The sequence below is a fragment of the Dasypus novemcinctus genome, chromosome 10 (genome assembly GCF_030445035.2).
Source record: "Dasypus novemcinctus isolate mDasNov1 chromosome 10, mDasNov1.1.hap2, whole genome shotgun sequence".
Classification (NCBI taxonomy): domain Eukaryota; kingdom Metazoa; phylum Chordata; class Mammalia; order Cingulata; family Dasypodidae; genus Dasypus; species Dasypus novemcinctus.
Window position 1 is genome coordinate 11,396,582 of NC_080682.1, and position 19,308 is coordinate 11,415,889.

General features: G+C 42.3%; 1 protein-coding gene across 3 annotated transcripts in view; it reads left to right on the forward strand.

The window, feature by feature from the left end:
• The window catches only part of LOC101410817 (organic anion transporter 7-like), a 39,797-nt gene extending 37,745 nt beyond the window's left edge, over nt 1-2,052 (forward strand). For 2 of the 3 annotated variants that reach the window (XM_058305277.2, XM_004451399.5), the window contains exons 9-10: nt 705-908; nt 1,760-2,052. In XM_058305277.2, the coding sequence (XP_058161260.1) occupies nt 705-908; nt 1,760-1,820 (265 nt within the window). In that variant the 3' untranslated portion in view covers nt 1,821-2,052. Of the gene's footprint in view, nt 1-704; nt 909-1,759 lie in introns of those variants that run through there. The other variant, XM_071217974.1, reaches the window with a different exon arrangement.
• The last annotated feature ends 17,256 nt before the right edge of the window (nt 2,053-19,308 follow it).

The following is a 19,308-nucleotide window of genomic DNA, read 5'->3' on the forward strand; positions in this document are numbered from 1 at the left end:
CTACTGCCCACAGGAGTACCCACATGGCAAGCCAAATATGCACACAAGTACCCACACGGCAAGCCAAGTGTCCACATGGTGAGCCAAGTGCCCATGCAAGTGCCCACTCGGTGAGCCGAGTGCCCATGTGGTGAGCGGAGTGCCCATACGAGTGCCTGCATGCTGAGCCAGTATCTGCAAGGCAAGTCAGTGCCTGTGCAGTAGCCGAGTGCCTGCACGGTGAGCTGAGTCCCCGTGCAAGTGCCTGCATGGTGAGCCAAGTGCCCGCATGAGTGTGCATGTGGTGAGCCGGGGCCCGCATGGCGAGCCAGTGCCTGCGTGGTAAGCCGAGGGCCCGGGCCAAGTCCCCACATGGTGAGCTGAGTGCCCATGCAGCAGGCTGAGAGCCCACACGATGAGCCAGTGCCAGCTCCAGTGAGTCACACAGCAAGATGATGACGCAATGAAAGAGAGACAAGGGGAGGGTCAAGGTGAAGCTCAGCAGAGACCAGGAACTGAGGTAGCGCAATTGACAGGGAAATCCTAGACCAGCTAATGGCTACCATTTTTCATACCACTTCTCAAAACAATGGACAATGCTCACATATCTGACCACTCTGCCACAAGGTCCCCCATAACTAAATCCTAGAGAGGAAAAACCACTATTTTCTGTCTATCAGGCATGGATTTTCACCACATTTTTGTATTGTCATTTATACCCTAAGGGCAACAGCTGCAGGAATCAATTTAATGGTTGGTAACTTGGGGGCAGCCCTGGCTCCGCTGTTGATGGTTCTGATGGTGTACTCTGCCCCTCTGCCCTGGCTCATCTATGGCGTCTCCCCCATCCTGGCTAGCCTCGTTGTCCTTCTCCTTCCTGAAACCAGCAATCAGCCTCTGCCTGACACCATCCAGGATGTGGAAAATGAGTGAGTAGCCCCTCTAGCGGCTCCCTGGGTGGGGCTCCAGGGTGTGCGCTGACGAAAGCAAAGGACCGTTCAGGGCTGTTTCCACTTGTGGCCATGACTTTTGGTGTTGTGGCAGCCTCAGCCCTGCCACAGTGACGACAAGCTCTCCCTGAGCTCCCTAGATCACACAGCTCAGTTGTGCTGCGTCACTGAGTTTGGCGATGAGGAGGTCCAAACCAGCCCTGTTGGCTGTGGCACGTTCTCCTGGTCCTCACGGGAGACACGCTGTGCCCACCACATCTCACAAACGCGGACAGACCTAAACGCCAGATTCCCGTTCCCCAGACCTTGGCGCCCCTCAGCCAGGCGAATGACGGCCACCTGGCTAGGACTGCCCTTGACGGTAGGCCTCATGACTGCCCTGGTCCCAGAGGACAGGGGGAAGACCAAGGGGACAAGCGCCTCCTGGCACAGATGACCGTGTGCGTGGAGGGAAGGAGTCCTTTGTGTTCAGGCAGGCGGGTTTTCACTGGGAATGAGAACGTTGAGAGAAAACAGAGGGCGTAAGGACAGGGGAGTTCAAAATCATGCAGCATGGGAAAGATCCGAAAGCTTTCCTTGCCTTTGCCCAAGACTTCCTGGGCCAGGGTCTTCGGTGTCCAAAACCGAGGCTAGCATCTACCTAGCCTTCCCCTAGCCTTCCCCAAGCCGGCCCTGGGAGCGTGGCCACCGACGTCCCAGGAGTCGATGGACCCGGGCCAGGGCTCACGGTTTACGCCAAGGACGGTAGACAGAGGGTCGGTGTGTGCAGGACACAAATGCTTAGTTTAAGTCTTTTCTGAAGGTGTTGTGGTTTTGGTTTTTTCCCCCAGCAAAAAAGCCTTAAGGAAAGAAAAGCAGAAAGATACCAGTGTGAAAGTGACCCGGTTTTAAGGAATCCCAGCAGCTGGCCACTCATCCAAGAAAAGAGCAAACTAAAGGGAAAAAAATCGAGGGTTTACCTATATACTTGAAAAATTATTTTAAAGAGGATATATATTTATCCTAATTAAGTTGTGGTACTAAATTACTAAATATTAAATACTATGGAATAACAGTACTAAGAAATGTGGAAAACAATAAAGATTATTTGAACTCATAAAAGAAAATTTGTATTAATATAATTGCAGATACCTAGTAGTATCAGGACAGGAAGATGTACTCATATTAAAATATTGGCTCTTCCCAAAATCTTTTGTGAGGTTATATAATTCCAATGACAAATCCCATGTTTTTGAGAAAAACTTGAAAAAATAGTTCCAAATTACCTGGAAATTAATGAGAAGAAGTGATTCCGAAAAAAGTATGATCACAAAATGAGAGTGGGGCTGGCTGGTATTTGATATAGTATAAGGTGGACTTTATTATAAAGCTGCAATAATCAAAAAACAGTAGTAGCAGGTGCATCCACAAAAATCAAAAGAAGCCCAGGAAAAGACCTTTATATGTATAATACTTATTATGTGATAACATGGCATCCTAAATCACTGGGGAAATGAAGGATTATTCAACAAAGAGCATTAGCTTACTATGTGAAAATAAATAATGAATAATCTTTATTCATGCCCCAAATCAAAGTAAGTCCCAGTTTGATTAAAAATTAAGTAGAACAAGTAAACCATAATGTTCCATGGAAAACAGCTGCAAAATCTTGAGATGAGAAATGGTTCTGAAAAGTCCAGCAAATGACAGGAATTTAAAGATATCTATATTTGACTGCACACTAATCTAAAATGTCTGTCAGGCAAAATCATCCTAAACTCATCCTAAAAATATATACCACCGTGATTAAAACAGTTGTCTTTTGGTGGGCGGACATGGGGAAATGTTTACTTCCTTCTTTGTTACTATCTGCCTTCAAGTTTAATCGAGGAATATATATCAGAGTAAAATATTATAGAGAGGGGCAACGGTGGGCTGATGGGGCCCCAGCGAACAGATCGACTCCCATGGCGCCCCTTGGGTGGTCAGGGCCTGACATGCAAGCAGTGGTGGCACTGGTACCCAAAGAGGCTGACGCCTTGCCAGGCGGCACAGAGTGGGAGCACCACCAGAGCCAGCAGCATGGTTAACCAAGGTCACATTTATCCCTCCTGCTTTCATTTTACTCTAAGCAGCAAGGAGAAACCAAGCTACACCTTCCACACTCAGCTTGGAAATTCCCTCTACTAAATATCCAAGTCCACTGTTTACAAGTTCTGCCTTTCCCATCCAACATCAATACACTATTTCAGCAAGTTCCCAGGTCCTCTACAAGGATCACGTTTCTTCCAGTTCCAATAACATGTTCATCATTTCATTCTAAAGCCTCACTGAAGCGCCTTTAGCCTCCATGTTTCCACCCACAATCTCTTCAAAGCAATCTAGGCTTTTTCTCCCAAGCCCTCACAGTTCTTCCAGGCTTTACCCACTATCCAATTCCTAAGTCACATCCATATTTTTAGGTTTTTGCAAAAGCATAATCCCACTTTACTTCTATATGGCTAAGAGAGAATTATATAGAATTTAATGAACATGTACAAAAAGAATAAATCTAATAAAATAATCTACTGTCTCCAGGCTTATAGCCAATCAATGCAATCCATCCTATGAACACGCTGAGGGGGGGAAATGATATTATTATGTCAATTGATGCAGAAAAAACATCTGACCAAACACAACACAAATTCATGATAAAAATTCAAGATAGAAAAGACAGGCTATAGATTCTAAGAAAATATTTACAAGCCACGTAGCAACAAAGGTCATTTGTATCTAGAATTCATAGAGATCTCCCAAAATTCAACAGAAAAAAAAATCCAATTCAAATAGATTATGGGCAAAAGACAAGAACTGACATTTTAATAGAGAGGATATACAGTTGACTAAAGCACAGGAAAAGGTGCTCAACCTCATTAGCCAAAAGGACATTGCACATTAAACCAAAAACCGAGATACCACTTCACAACCACTTAGGATGGTTAAAATAAAAATAGCAACAACACCAAATGCTAGTGAGGTTAAGGAGAAGCTGCACTGCTCTTACTGGTGGTGGGAACATAAAGTGGTAGGGCCTTTTTTGAAAAGAGTATTGCAGTTTCTTTTCAACCCAAAAATTCATCTATTATATGAGCAGTTACACTCTTGGCTGTTATTGCAAAGAAATGAAAATTTATGTTCACCAAAACCAATAAAGAAATGTTCATAGCAGCTTCATTTGCAATAGCCCAAAAAACCACAATGGGTGACAGGCTAAATAAACTATGGCATGCCTATACCACGAATTACTACTCAGCAATGAAAAAGAAAACAACTATTGATACTCAGTGTGGCAGTTTGGTATTATTTATGAATTTTAAAAAGAAATATAGATTCTGTTTGTAAACTGGTCTGTTCCTCTGCTGTGATAACCCTTTGATTGTATTAGATTCAGCTGAGATGCTTGATTAAATTATGTTATGATTAGGGCTTTGAGCCAACCACGACATTAGAGTGCTCCATAGAAGTGAGCCCCAGGGAGAGAGACAAGGCTTATGCCAGCCGACAGCTGAGATCAGAAGAAGCTGGGACCATGGAGCCTTAAGAGGAAAGAGGAAGGCTGAACCCTCGCAGACACCGCTCACTATCTTGCGTCAGCACGTGGCAACAAACTTCAGCTGAGAAAGTACCTCTTATGGTACCTTGAGTTGGACTGTTCAGGGCCTGGTAACTGTAAGCTTCTACCCTAAATAAATACCCTTTATAAAAGCCAACAGCGTTCTGGTACTTCACATCAGCACCCCTTTGGCTGACTAATAACTCAGCTTGGCTGAAATTCCAGAGAATTGTGCCGAGGGATACAGGCAAATTTCCAAAGGCTATTTGCTATATAATTCCAGTTATATACTATTCTTGAAATGATGAATTACAGAGATGGGAACCACACTAGTTGTTGCCAGAGTTTAGGGCTGGAGGGTGTAGGAATGGATATAAAGGAGTAGTACAAAGAAGCCTTGTAGTGGTGGAGCAGCCTGCTCTTGTTCCTGGTGGTATAAACAGGAAGCTATACTAATATGACAAAATTACATGCAATTATAATTACATTGATTATAACTAGCAAAATCTAGTAAGTTCTGTGGATTGTTCAGCACCAGAGCAGTACAGTTTCCATGTGCATATGCTATACAAGAGTGATGGGGTGGGACAAAGGAAGGGCTGTCACGGGTTAGCAATTATCTGTTCAGAGATTCCCAAGTTACCAGGGGCTGCAGAGCAGCCCTTCACCACCTCCCTAAGGAGTTGGAATCTAGGGCTTCAGGTCTGACTGTTTGGCTCCCTGTGCAGTCCCTATATAGTCTCTGGGGTACCACTGGGGATCAGGATTATATCTGTGTTATCCCAGGACCCAAAGACCCTCCCCCATCCTCACCTCTTCATAAATATGCAACTTCTTTCCACCAACCCTCCTCTCTCAGTTCCTCTTCCACTCTAGATATCTTATGGGTTTTATTTTGGAAATAAAATTCCACCAGCCTTAAAAGCTTCCTCTTCTTTCACCTGCAAAATGCCTTCTAAGAAATCAAGAAACACAGAAAGGACAACATGAATGAATGTGGGAAAGAGGAGAAATTCCAGGAAAACCACCCATAATGAATATTATTGGCTTTTGCGTCTTTGTCCTTGCTCCTAATGAAATGTTTGTTGTCCTATCCTAAGAAAGATCAGATAGCATTTGGCCGGGGGGACCGGGGACTGGGAACTGAACCCAGGACCTCATATATGGGAAGCCAACACTCAACCAGTGAGCCACATCGCCTTCTCTGAGTTGGTTTTTATTTTTTGTTTTCATTTGTTTTGCTTGGTTTTTTTTAGGAGGCACTGGGAACCGAACCCAGGACTCCCATGTGGCAGGCAGGTCCTCAACCACTGGAGCCACATCTGCTCTGTCAGCATTTATTATTGTCCATTAGCCTGAAGGCCAATGGTCAGTCCACAGAACCTGATGTATCATGGGGAGTATGCCCCACAGATCTTCATGGGACTTTCCTGTTTCAGACCAACAGCTGTGTCCCACGACATGCTCAGTGGTTCAGGGAAAGCAAGAGAGTGAGGTACTGCTTCCCCTCTACTAGAATGACTGTGTTTTAAAAAAGGGAAATGACAAGTGTTAGAGAGAGTATGGAGTATTGGTATGGAATCGTCCTGCTTTGCAGGCAGGAATGTGACATGTTACAATCTCTATAAGAGAAAAACTTGGTGGTTCCTTAAAAAGTTAAGGAACCATATGACCCAGCATTTCCACTCCAGGTGTAAACCTAAAAGAATTGAAAACAGGGACTCAAACGGAATCTTGTCCTCACATATTCACAGCGATATTATTCACAAGAGCCAAACGGTGGAAACAACCTGTAGTTGGCCAAAGGAGTGTCGATGCAAAGTTCCAGATATTGATGGGTTTTATAAAGGGGATTTTATTTGGAGCAAAAATTTATAGTTCCAAGGCCATGAAAAGTCCAAACCAAGGCATCATCGGAGATGCTTCCTCACCAAAGTCAGCTACTGCTGATCCCAGCGTGTCGCAACGTGGAGAAGCAAGATGGCCACTGAGCTCTGCCGAGGTCTCAGCCTTCCCATCCCGGGCTGCTCCATGGACCAGCCTCTTGGGACATCATGCTTAAGTGATCCCGTAGTCTTCTCTCCTCCATGGCAGAATCAAACATGGGGGCTTCCTTGTCCTGTGTTTGAGTGAGTCTCTCTGTGTTTCTGGTTATACCAGACCCAGCAAGGGGGTGGAGACTCGACCTGAATCATGTCTCACTGATGCAGTCCAATCCAAAGCCCTACAGTGATCTTATCAAGAAATCTAAGCAAAGGCCCCTCAATTTAATGCAACCAAAAGGTATCACACCCGGAGGAATAGAACGGTTTACAAACACATTATTTTGTAATTATTATAGTTTTGATTTATAAAATAATTTTAAACTGCCACACAACCCAAGTGTCCATGAACAGATGAGTAGATAAACAAAATGTGGCATATCTATACAAAGGAATATAATTCAGCCATAAAGAGGAATAAAGTTCTGATACATGAATGAACCTTGAAAACATTATGCTAAGTGAAAAAAGTTGGACACAGGTAAATATTGTGTAATTCCAGTTATATCAACTATCTTAAATATTTCATAGACATAATATAAAGACATAAAGTAGATATGCGAGTACTGTAGGCCAGAAGGATAGAGGAATGAAGAGTTTTTACTTATGGATACAAAGTTTTTGTCTGAGGTAATGAAAGAATTTTGAAATAAATAGTGGTGAGGGTTGGGCAACATTGTGAATGTAATTAATGTCACTGAGTTGCACATATAAAAATGGCTAAAATATCAATTTTTTGTTAAAAATATTTTACAAAAAAACAATTAGAGATATATGTTTTAGTGGAGAAGTATAATAATCGAAACTCTAGAAATTCTGCTGAGATAAGCAAGTTGGACCGGTTTTATTTCATTTTGCCAGGGTACAGCAGAGGTGGTCTTAGATTTAGTAGTTTTTGTCTTGTCTTCACACTACAATAGGATTACCAGTGATGTTTCTTTTTCATTTATTAGAAAAGTACAGTATTCTTCAAATAGATTTTTATAAAAGCAAAAGCAAAGTCTGAGAACAGACAATGACATTTCAAATCAGATAGGAAATACTAGAAATTACAGCAAATTCCCTTGTAAATGTTGTATTAGACCTACTTCCCACACAGAAACTCATGTATTGCCTAGAAGAAGCCCCGTCAATCATCCCCTTCTGAACATATTTTTTTATATTCATGTTATTAAAAAACATCATTCTTTTAATTACCTGGAAATAAGCCCCTGGAATCTAGTTATAGGTGCCTAGATGAGAGTGGTATATAAGAGAAGTGCAGTCAATTCACAGGCCAGCAGGTGATTTGGAGTGACATGGAATGAAAATCTTTGCTGAAAGAGATGTGCAATGGTAGTATCTCAGAAGAGAAAGAGAGACAGATCGGGATGGGGGAAGGAAGATATGGTAGTTTTGTAGAAGCAGATGCTAAAAATTAGGAAGCAAGAGTTCATAAATTAGCAGGGCAATGAATAAGCCTCAGTTATGGGTAAGCCAAAGTTAAAGATAAGGTGAAGTCATAATTGAAGAGAGTGGTAGATGGAGGGTTAAGAAGCAGCATCAAAGTCCAACAGTGGGGGAGCAGATGTGGTTCAAGCAGTTGAGCACTGGCCCCCCACATGCTAGGTCCTGGGTCCAGTGCCTCTTAAAGAAAAAAAAACAGAGCAGACAACAAGCAAAAACAAAAACAAAACAAACACAGAACAAAACAACGAGCAGACAACAAGCACAAACAATGAGCAAACAGACAAGGGAGCCATCTCAGGGTGGGGTGGGGGGCCCCAATAACTTTACTGCAAATAAGCTTTCAATAAACTTCCATTGCTCAGTAGGACAAAAAGGTAATCCAGTCCCTGGAAATGGATCAGATCTTACCTTTCTTCTATTTACATTTCATTCTAAGCGATTGCTTGCCATGACAATGTTTCCTGGGTCCCAAGAGAGTCACATACCCTCACTGACCCATGATGCTCCTTTTGAAGATACAAGCTGGGTCAGAGGAAGCAATCCTATGAACAAGCAGACTCATCTATCTCCTGCCAATTTCTGCTATATCCATTTTGCCTAGTACTGCCCTTCCACCAAGCAGGAGACGTGGCAACCTTACAGGACTGGACCCATGACGGACCTACAGGTCCAAAACAGAAGTTGCATGTGGGTTCTTTTCACTTCACTGTTCCTGTTCCCCACAAGGGGTTTATTGTGGATCAAGGGTCCTTTAAAAAATAATTAGGGAGCAGATGTGGCTCAAGTGGTTGAGCACCCACCTTCCACATGGGAGGTCCCAGGTTCAGTTCCCAGTTCTTCCTGAAAAACAAAAACAAGCAAAACAAATGAAAAACCAACTCAGGGACACTGATATGGCTTGAGTGGTTGAGCACCTGCCTCCCACATATGAGGTCCTGGGTTCAATCTCTGGCCACTAGTAACAACAACAACAAAAAATTAAACAGTGGAGCAGTATAGCTCAGTGGTTGAGCATGCACTTTGCATGTATGAGGACCCAGGTTCAATCCTGGTACCTCCTAAAAATAATAATAATAATAATAAATAATAATAATAATACTTGAACAGAGACTTTAAATTGAACTATTTATTTTGAAATAATTTTAGATTCACATGTAATTGTAGGAAATGTTACTGATAGATTCAGTTTACCCTTTCCCTCAATGGTAACATCTCCCATAACTATAGTACAATATCGCAACCAGGATACTGATATTGATAAAGAAAACATACAGAATATTTCCATGACCACATTCCCTCAGTTTGCCTTTTTAAAGCCATACCCAAAATCAATGTATCATCGGGTGAGGCTTTCTCCCTGAAGATGAGCTGCTGGCGATCCTGGACTCCTCTGTAAAGTGGCAAGGCGCATGGAAGCATCTGCTGGTCTCTCCCTTCTCTTCTGGGTTTTGTTGCTTTCAGCTGAAGAGAAGGGATGCCTTGATTTAGACATTTTTCAGCTTCAAAAATGTAAGCTTGTAAGTTAATAAACTCCCATTGTAAAAGCCAATCCATTTCTGGTATGTTGCTTTTCAGCAGCCTAGGAGATTAGAACAGATTTTGGTATCAGGAAAATGGGGTGCTGCTGTCACAAATTCCAAAAATACAGGAATGGCTTTATAAATGGGTAAGGGGCAGAGTCTGGAAGGTTTGTGAGGTATTTGATACTAAAGGCCAAGATTGTTTTGAAGATATTGTTGGTAGAAATATGAATGCTACTGGTACTTCCAATGAGGCTTTAGATAGAAATGATAAATGTATCATTGCAAACTAGAAGAAAGGTGACCCTTGTTTTAAAGTGGCAGAGAAATTGGAAAAATTGTTTTCTGATGTCAGATGGAAGGTATCATTTGAGAGTGACAAGCTTGGATAGTTAGCTGAGGAGATTTCCAGATTAAATGTGGAAAGTCAGCCTGATTTCTTATTTCAGTTTATAGTAAAATACAAAAGAAAAGGGATAAGCTGAGAACTGAACTCCAGGGCACAAAGAAACCAGAAACTGATGGTTTGAAAATTTCTGAGCTTCCAGAAAATGAGTCCCCAATGATTAGTGCTCCATGTAAGGATTTAACTGAACATGGAATGAGTCAGCCATTTCAGCACAAGTCTGGATTAGAAATGCAGCTGTCCAGAAAGGATTTGTGGAAAGTCCTACTGTCTGATGGCTGGGACCCCTTGTGTGCTACATGCAAAACCAACAAGTTCTTAGTGAAATCTGTATGAACAGAACAATTGCCAGCCTGAATTGAAAAGAACAGAAGAGAGACAGGTTGAAGGAAAATTGACTTCAAAGGCAGAACCATGAAAACTGAAGTCTGGACTGAAAACATCTTCTCAGGCCAAGAGAACAGACCTACCCAGGTATGGAAAGTGTGAGTATGCGCAGGACCTTGGAAATGGTGGGCTTTCTGCCCCATTGCTCAGGAAGAGTTTTACCACCCCAGGTTTGTCAGATACCTAGGGGATTGTGGAGAGCTGGCCACCACCCCAATGCTTGATGAGGGTGGAGTAGACAGCACACAAAGGGTGGGCCTGCCACTCCGTCAGGCTCTGAGGACAAGGCATCGTTCTATAGATGCCTCTCAGATCTTGAAATCTAATGGAGTATGCCCTGCAGGGTTTTGGAACTATTTAGGATCCATGACCCCTCTCTTCCTTCCAAATTTCTCCCTATGGGAAATTTCTCCCAATGGGAATGGCAGCGTTTATCTAATGACTGTCTCTCATTTAAATATTGGAAAAGATAACTTGTTCTCTAAGTGTCAGGTCCACAACCTGAGGGGAACTGTGTCCCAGAACAGATAATATCTATAACAAATTCTGATAAAACTTTCAACTTAATATTGTTACTGAAATGATCTAAGGTTTTGGGATGGGCTTAAGTGATAAGGCCTCCACCTTCCATATGGGAACCTGGGTTCAATCCCTGGGGCTTCCTGGTGAAAAAGAAGAGAAAGTGTGCCTGCGCAGCAAGCCAGTGCCCACATGGTGAGCCAAGTGCCCCACGCGAGCCAAGTACCCATGTGGCGAACTGAGTGCCCACGCAGCAAGCCAAGTGCCCATGAAAATGCCCACATGGAGAGCCGAGTGCCCATGTGGCAAGCCAAGTGCCCACACAGTGAGCCGAGTGCCCATGCGAGTGCCCATGTGGTGAGCCAGGGCCCGTGGTGAGCTGTGTGCCCACACAGCAAGTTGAGTGCCTGCATGGTGAGCAAGTGAGTCACACAGCAAGATGAGAACAACAAAAAGAGAGACGAAGGGAGGAGTCAAAGTGAAGCACAGCAGAGACCAGGAACTGAGGTGGAGCAATTGACAGTGAACCTCTCTGCACATCAGAGGTCCCCAGGATTGAATCCTGGTGAAACCTAGAGGAGAAAGATGAGAAGAGAAGACAAATAGAGAAATAGACACAGAAGATCACACAGCGAATGGACACAGACAGCAAAAACAGCAGGGCAGGGGAGGAAGGGGAAAGAAAATGGAAGGAAGGGCGGGAGGAAGGAAGGAAGGAAGGAAGGGAGGGAGGAAGGAAGGAAAGAAGGAAGGAAGGAAGGAAGGAAGGAAGGAAGGAAGGAAGGAAGGAAGGAAGGAAGGAAGGAAGGAAGGAAGGAAGGAAGGAAGGAAGGAAGGAAGGAAGGAAGGAAGGAAGGAAGGAACCTTTAAAGAAAAAATAGACTTTGGGATATTGTGACAGCATGAATGTGTTTTGAATATGGAAATAACATGTCTTTTTGGAGTCCAGAGGGTGGAGGGTGATGGTTTGAGGTGTTATGGGTCCCAGAAAAGTTTGTTCTTATAGTTAATACATTCCTGTAATGTGGATTGTAGGTGGGGCTTTTTGCTTAGGTAACCTCAGTTAAGATGTGGCCCAGGGTGGGCCTGGAGTCCTTCAGAAGATAAATTTAGACAAAAAGAGAGAGAAAGCCAAGGAAGTAAGCTGAAAGCAACAAAACCCAGAAGAGAAGGGAGAGACCAGCAGATGCCTCCACATGCCAGAGGAGGCCAGAATCAATGGCAGCCAGTCTTCAGGGAGAAAGCCTCACCTGATGAAGCCTTGATTTGGAGATTTTTCTCAGCCTCAAAACTGTAAGTTTGTAAGTTAATAAATTCTCGTGGTAAAAGCCAACCCATTTCTGGTGTATTGCATTTCAACAGCCTAGCAGACTAGAACAAGGGGTATCTGAAGTCAGGAGAGAACCATAGAAATGGTAACAAGTAGCTGAATTTGGGACATATTTTGGATGTAGAGGCAATAGGACTTACTGACTTATTTCCTGCCACCATTTGGCAGGGAATTTGCTTGTATGGGAAATAGATGACTAAAAATGACAACAACATTTTGGCCTGAAAACCATTTGAATGCTTATAATATTTTTTAAAATGAGGGAAGATTGTGTAAAGAGAAGATACGTGGGAGAAAGTTGAGAGTTTTCTTTTGGATGTGATAAATTAAAGTGTGCATTAGTCATGCAGCTGGAAAAATCCACCACCTATGGAGCTACAATCTTGGCTTTGATTAGCATAAATAAAGTAAATGGAAGCTGTCAGCTAGGAATACAGTGTAAATGGAGATGGTAAATTTCACGGACATGAAATCCCAAGCAACCTTTATATGTAGGAAACGATGGCACAGATCTGAAATCCTCCTCAAATCAAAAACACACACAAACCTCCCCCATTTTCTTCATCAGGCACTTTTTAAATCACAGAACTACTGTTTTAGTGAAGGTAGTATTAGTCAAGGTACTTAAATGAAGTAACAATCACAGAATCATGATTGGTTATTATAGCAAAAGAACAATCCCCATTGATGTCAGAGTTTAGTTAGAGTCAGGAAGCCAGTCCTGGGCACCTGCCTTCTAGGTTGTGGCTCAGGAAACCAGTTCCTCCCACTCTGTGACTTTGACATCTGTAAGTTATTTCCAGCAATCTTGTCAGAGAAAGTGGGTAGACTACAATGGATCCTATGTGGACAGGCCTGGAACTGGGCTGCATTGAGTCTGTCCCTTTCCATTGATCAGAACACATTTGCATGGACCTAACTTAACTAACCTGAAGGCTGGGAAATGTAGTCTTCCTCTTTGCCCAGGAAAAAAGAAAAAGAGCCAAAAAAGAAAGAAAGAAAAGCCATGTTGAGTCTCTAGCAATACTGTGCAACAATCATTTATCAATGATTATTAATTAATAATAGACTCTATTTGCATAAGACACATTGCTCTTCTTTTGGATATTAGGCATAGAGAACTCTATTACCATACTACTCATTTTAGGATGCAATACCTCATTAGTTGGGCCAAAAATCGTTTTCTCATATTCACGCATCTGTTAACCTTTCTCTTTATTCACCGCTCCTGGTTCCCTCCTCCCCACTGAGAGGTCATTCTAATGTGGCGACTTTGTACCATTTATTTCATTTGTTTTGTAACAAAGCGAGTAATTGGTGTTCGAATAGTTGAATTTATGTAAACGGCATTGTGTAATTGATCTCATTCTCAATTCTGTACACCCAGTAGTCTGTTGTGTTTTTTTTAAGATTTATTTATTTATTTATTTCTCTCCCCCCCCCCCCCCCCCACCCCGGTTGTCTGTTCTCTGTGTCTATTTGCTGCATCTTCTTTGTCTGCTTCTGTTGTCAGCGGCACGGGAATCTGTGTTGCTTTTTGTTGCATCATCTTATTGTGTCAGCTCTCCATGTGTGCAGTGCCATTCCTGGGCAGGCTGCACTTTCTTTTCGCGCTGGGGGGCTCTCCTTACCGGGCACACTCCTTGCGCGTGGGGCTCCCCTATGCAGGGACACCCCTGCGTGGCACAGCACTCCTTGCGTGCATCAGCACTGCGCATGGCCAGCTCCACACGGGTCAAGGAGGCCCAGGGTTTGAACCGCGGACCTCCCATGTGGTAGACAGACGCCCTAACCACTGGGCCAAGTCCTTTTCCCCAGTAGTGTGGTTTTTATGCACACGTATTCCCCTGTGTACTTGGAGTCCATATGTCTAACTGCTGTATAGTACTCCACAGGGAGACTCCATCATGATGTTCCCATTCCCTCTCCCAGGGATGGAACTCAGACTGAAGCCAAGGCTCTGGCACTACAAATATCACTGCAAATAACATCTTGATACAGTGTCAATTTATATGACATATATTTACATATAGCAGCTTATAGTATTTGATCAAGTTTGAAATTATAGCCTCTCTGTTATTTCATTAATCACACTTCTTTAAAAAATTTCTATTCCATTCTGAATTCAAAGATACAACTTTAATGTTATATAAATACTTAGAAAATAACAAATTTAACAGTCTCTTTTAAATTTAAGTATGGTACAAAAGTAGTAAATATTGCACAGCAGTTTCCCAATCCCAAAGATTGTCCATTTGTTAATACCACTGGACATATATAATTTGCACATGCCATTTTGTCCAAGATGTCTTCAGTAAAGCCTCCCTTTCCAGACACCCCATGAAACACAAAATTCTCTTTTCCATTTATTTATCTTCCTTTTCTCTGTTCCTTCATTCTCTACCTAATTCCTTCCTCTGAGAACTTTCTGTCATTTTCTCTACATATTTTTTGGCTCTCACATAGCCTGCTCTAGGGAAAACACAATGCCCAAGACCTATCAACCCAGACTCAGCACAGTGGTGTTCTACGCAATGATGCATTACTCCACTGATGTTCCTTTCACCTGAATTTAGCCTTGGTCTGCATGGACCCAGAGACCCAAAAGCAGATTTGGATTCTTTGCAGGTATTTTTAGTCCTATGTTTCATCTTTTACTTTTTATTCTAGTCATATATACATCCTTAAGTTTCCTCTTTTAATCACATTCACCTATATAATTCAGTGCTGTTGATTATACTCACAATAATTTGCTGTCATCACCAACATTCATTTCCAAACCTTTACCATCAGCCTAAATAGAAATTCTGTACAAGTTTAGCATCAACTTCCCATTTTCTAAACCTCAATCTATGTCCTGAAAACCTATATTCTAGATTCTAAATCTATGAATTTGCTTTTTATAATTGGATTATAACAAACAGTGAAATCAAACATTATTTTTCCTTTTGTGTCTACTTATTTCACTTAATGTCTTCAAGGTTCACCCATATTGTCACAAGCATCAGGACTTCATTCCTTTTTATAGCTGGATAATATTCCATCCTATGCATATACATTTTGGTGTGGTTTTTTTTAAAAGGTTTACTTATCTATTTATTTCTCTCCCTTTCCCTCCCACCCCGGTTGTCTGTTCTCTGTGTCTATTTGCTGGGTCTTCTTCTTTGTCTGTTTCTGTTGCTGTCAGAGGCACGGGAATCTGTATTTCTTTTTGTTGCGTCATCTGGTTGTGTCCGTTCTCCGTGTGTGCGGCACCATTCCTGGGCAGGCTGCACTTCCTTTCGCGCTGGGCAGCTCTCCTTATGGGCCGCACTCCTTGCACGCAGGGCTCCCCTACACGCGGGACACCCTGCATGGTACGACACTCCTTGCGCACATCAGCACTGTGCGCGGGCCAGCTCCAAACGGGTCAAGGAGGCCTGGGGTTTGAACCGCAGACCTCCCATGTGGTAGAGGGACGCCCTAACCACTGGGCCAAGTCCTCCGCCCTATACCACATTTTGTTTATCCATTCATCAGTTGATGGATACTTGGGTTGCTTCCATCTTTACGCAATTGTGAATAATGCTGCTGTGAACATCATGTGCAAACATCTGTTTGAGTGACTGCTTTCAGTTCTTCTGGTTATATACTATATATATTAGTGGGATTGCCAGATTGTAGTCATTTGTTATTGTTTATGAATTCCAAAAATAGATATTGGATTATGTTTGCAAACTGGGCATGATTAAATTATGTTTAGGGGGAAGCGGACTTGGCCCAGTGGTTAGGGCATCCGTCTACCACATGGGAGATCAGAGGTTCAAACCCCGGGGCCTCCTTGACCCGTGTGGAGCTGGCCATGCGCAGTGCTGATGCACACAAGGAATGCTGTGCCATGCAGGGGTGTCCCCCGTGTAAGGGAGCCCCACGCACAAAGAGTGCACCCCGTAAGGAGAGCCGTCTAGTGCGAAAGTAAGTGCAGCCTGCCCAGGAATGGTGCTGCACACACGGAAAGCTGACACAACCAGATGACGCAACAAAAAGAAACACAGATTCTCATGCTACTGACAACAACAGAAGTGGACAAAGAAGACGCAGCAAATAGACAGAGAGAACAGACAACCGGGGTGGGAGGGGGAGGGGAGAGAAATAAATAAATAAATCTTTAAAAAAAACAACAACACAGATTCCTGTGCCGCTGACAACAACAGAAGCAGACAAAGAAGAACAAACGGCAAAATAGATACAGAAAAAGACAACTGGGGTGGGGGAGGGAAGCAAGGGGAGAGAAATAAAATAAATAAATCTTTTTTAAAAAATTATGTTTAGAGCTTTGATTGGGACACGTCCTTAAGACGTTGAGTTCCTGCCCCCTTGGTGGGTGGGAATCTCAGAGAAAACCAGAAAGCAGTGAAGAGAGTTGGAGTTTTGCGCTGGAGACCATGAAGTAAGCTCACGGAGGAGTAGAGCTGCTGAGCCCAGAGAGAATTGAGCCCCAGGGAGAGAGATAGAGACAGTCATCAGAAAGTCTACACCTGGTCATGTGGAGAAAACAGAGGAACTGAGCCTGGAGAGAAATGACCCCCGGGAAGAGAGGAACTCAGGCAGCCTCAACCCTGGCAGGTGTCCACGGCAGTCTTGCTCCAACACGTGGCAATAGACTTTGGTGAGGGAAGTTACTTATGCTTTATGGCCTGGTAACTGTAAGCTTCTACCCAAATAAATATCCTTTATAAAAACCAATTTCTGGTATTTTACATCAACACCCCTTTGTAGGTCTTTGATCCATTTTGAGTTAATTTGTGTATATGGTGTGAGATAGGGGTCCTCTTTTACTCTTTTGCATAGGGATATCCAATTCTCACATCACCAATTATTGAGGACCCTGTTCTTTCCCAGTTGGGTAGACTTGGCTGCTTTGTAAAAAAATTAATTGACCAGAGATGTGAGAGCTTATTTCTAAACCCTCAATTCTATTCCATTGATGAATATGTCTATCCTTACACCAGTACCATGCTTTTTTTTTTTACATTTGTACTACCATGCTATTTTGACCACTGTTGCTTTGTAATATGCTTTAAAATCAGAAAGTATGAATCCTCCAACTTCATTCTTCTTTTTTAAGATATTTTTGGCTATTCAGAGTCTCTTACTGTTCCAAATAAATTTGAAAATTGGCTTTTCTATTTCTGTGAAGTAGGCAGTTGGATTTTTATTGGGATTATATTAAATCTGTAAATCAAATTGGGTAGACTTGACATCTTAACAATATTTTGCCTTCTAAACCATGGGCATGGAATGTCTTTCCATTTATTTAGGTTTTCTTTTATTTCTTTTAGCAATGTTTTGTAGTTTTCTATGTACAAGTCCTTTACATCCTTGGTTAAAATTAATTTCTAGCTATTTGACTCTTTTCGTTGCTATTGTAAATGGAATTTTTTCTGGAGTTCCTCCTCAGATTTCTCAGGTAGCCTTGGCTCCCACTTTCCTTGTTTCCTGTTCTCTATGCTTCATGATTGTGTTTTCTACCATGAACATCACAACAAATGCTGGTTTGTTCAGGAAGTCAACAATTTTGGTCTTTTACATTTTCCAAGCCTTGAATTTGACCTTGAAATTTCACCTTTGCCTGAAGCTATAGCCTATCTGAGTTCGTTTTCAGTATTTGAGTGGACAGCGCCCAAAGCCAAAGTCATGGTAACACTGTTGAGCTGCACCTATGGTATTGGACAGATAATCCTGGAAGCTTTGCTTTTGCCACTCAAGAGTGGTGCACCTTCTAGCTAGTGCTGTCTATACCGATTTTTTTCTGTCCTCAAGGTATGAATCTACTCTTTGTCATAAGGGATCCCAGGATGAGAGCAGAACTGGAATCAGGATATATCACTTACCATTTTTTATGTCTGGACCTGAGAATATGGCCCTCATTTGTGCACTCTGTGCAATTTGAGAAGAACAGGGTGTAGCAATGGCCCTTCTATCTTGGAGTTTTAGGTTTTTCCTCCCATCATCTTCTTAAGCCTTCCTCATTTTAGAGGAAACAAATTATCCCAATATCCTTTTCCTTAGTAGAGTATATTACACATAGACCCAAATACATTTAAAAAAAAGACATATCCTTTTATAATCTGTTTGGCTTTGGAATGAATACAATGAGTGTGATTTTGGGGGGTGCTTTCCATTTTTGTAGGTAAAATTGGATAATAGGAAGAGGCAGCAAATTCTCCTATTTGAAGGAAAGGCAACACTATTTCTCTGACACTAAAATTTGACACAGAGATTAGGTGATTTACATCATTTGTTTGGCATGCCTCTTCAATGGCTAATTTGGTCCCTAAATTTAAAACTTCTCCAGTGGAGAGTTAGATTTGGTTAGATTACTACATAACCAAGCAATGATTATAGATTTAATGCAGTAAAATGAGTTCTGATAAAGAGTCTCATCCATCACCTCACTTTAGCCTCATAACAACTCTACAAGGAAGATGGAACTACTGCCCACATAAACAATTTAGGGCTCTTCTTTAAGAAAAAGAATTTGCATTTTGAACACCAATTTGCTATAGTCCATCCCAGGGCCTTGGAAGGGACATGTGCATCTAAGGATATGAGGAGTCCTTGAGCTCAAGCTTCATAAACGTATTGGGTAAACTCCCGCTGAGTAAAAAGGGAGCCAATTTGACTCCAAAGTCTATATTCTTAAGCATGATGATATACAATATAGAGGAATCATCCTCATGTTTTCCTAGTACTGTTAAAATAGAATATATTATATTCCCCAATAAAATCTAACAAGGGGTAGGTATTAGAAGGAGAGGGAAACGTATCTACAGCCAAAACATTTGGGACAAATCATTAAGAGAGAGATGACTGCACCTGCATTCTCTTCTTTCATCTAGTAGCTCATGAAATCTGCTTGGTGACTTATTATCATCGATAAACCAGATGATGGCTTAAAGGAACTGAGAAAAATTGCGTACATATTGATATAAAGGTAGTGGCCACCAGAGGTTCTGAGGGGAGGGAGAAGGAAAAATTGGTGTAACATTTTTGGGACATTGGAATTGTTCTGCATGATATTGCAATGATGGATACAGACCATTATACATTTTGTCAAAACGTATAAAATTGTGTGGTGCAAAGTGTAGGCCATAATGTAAACTATAGACCATG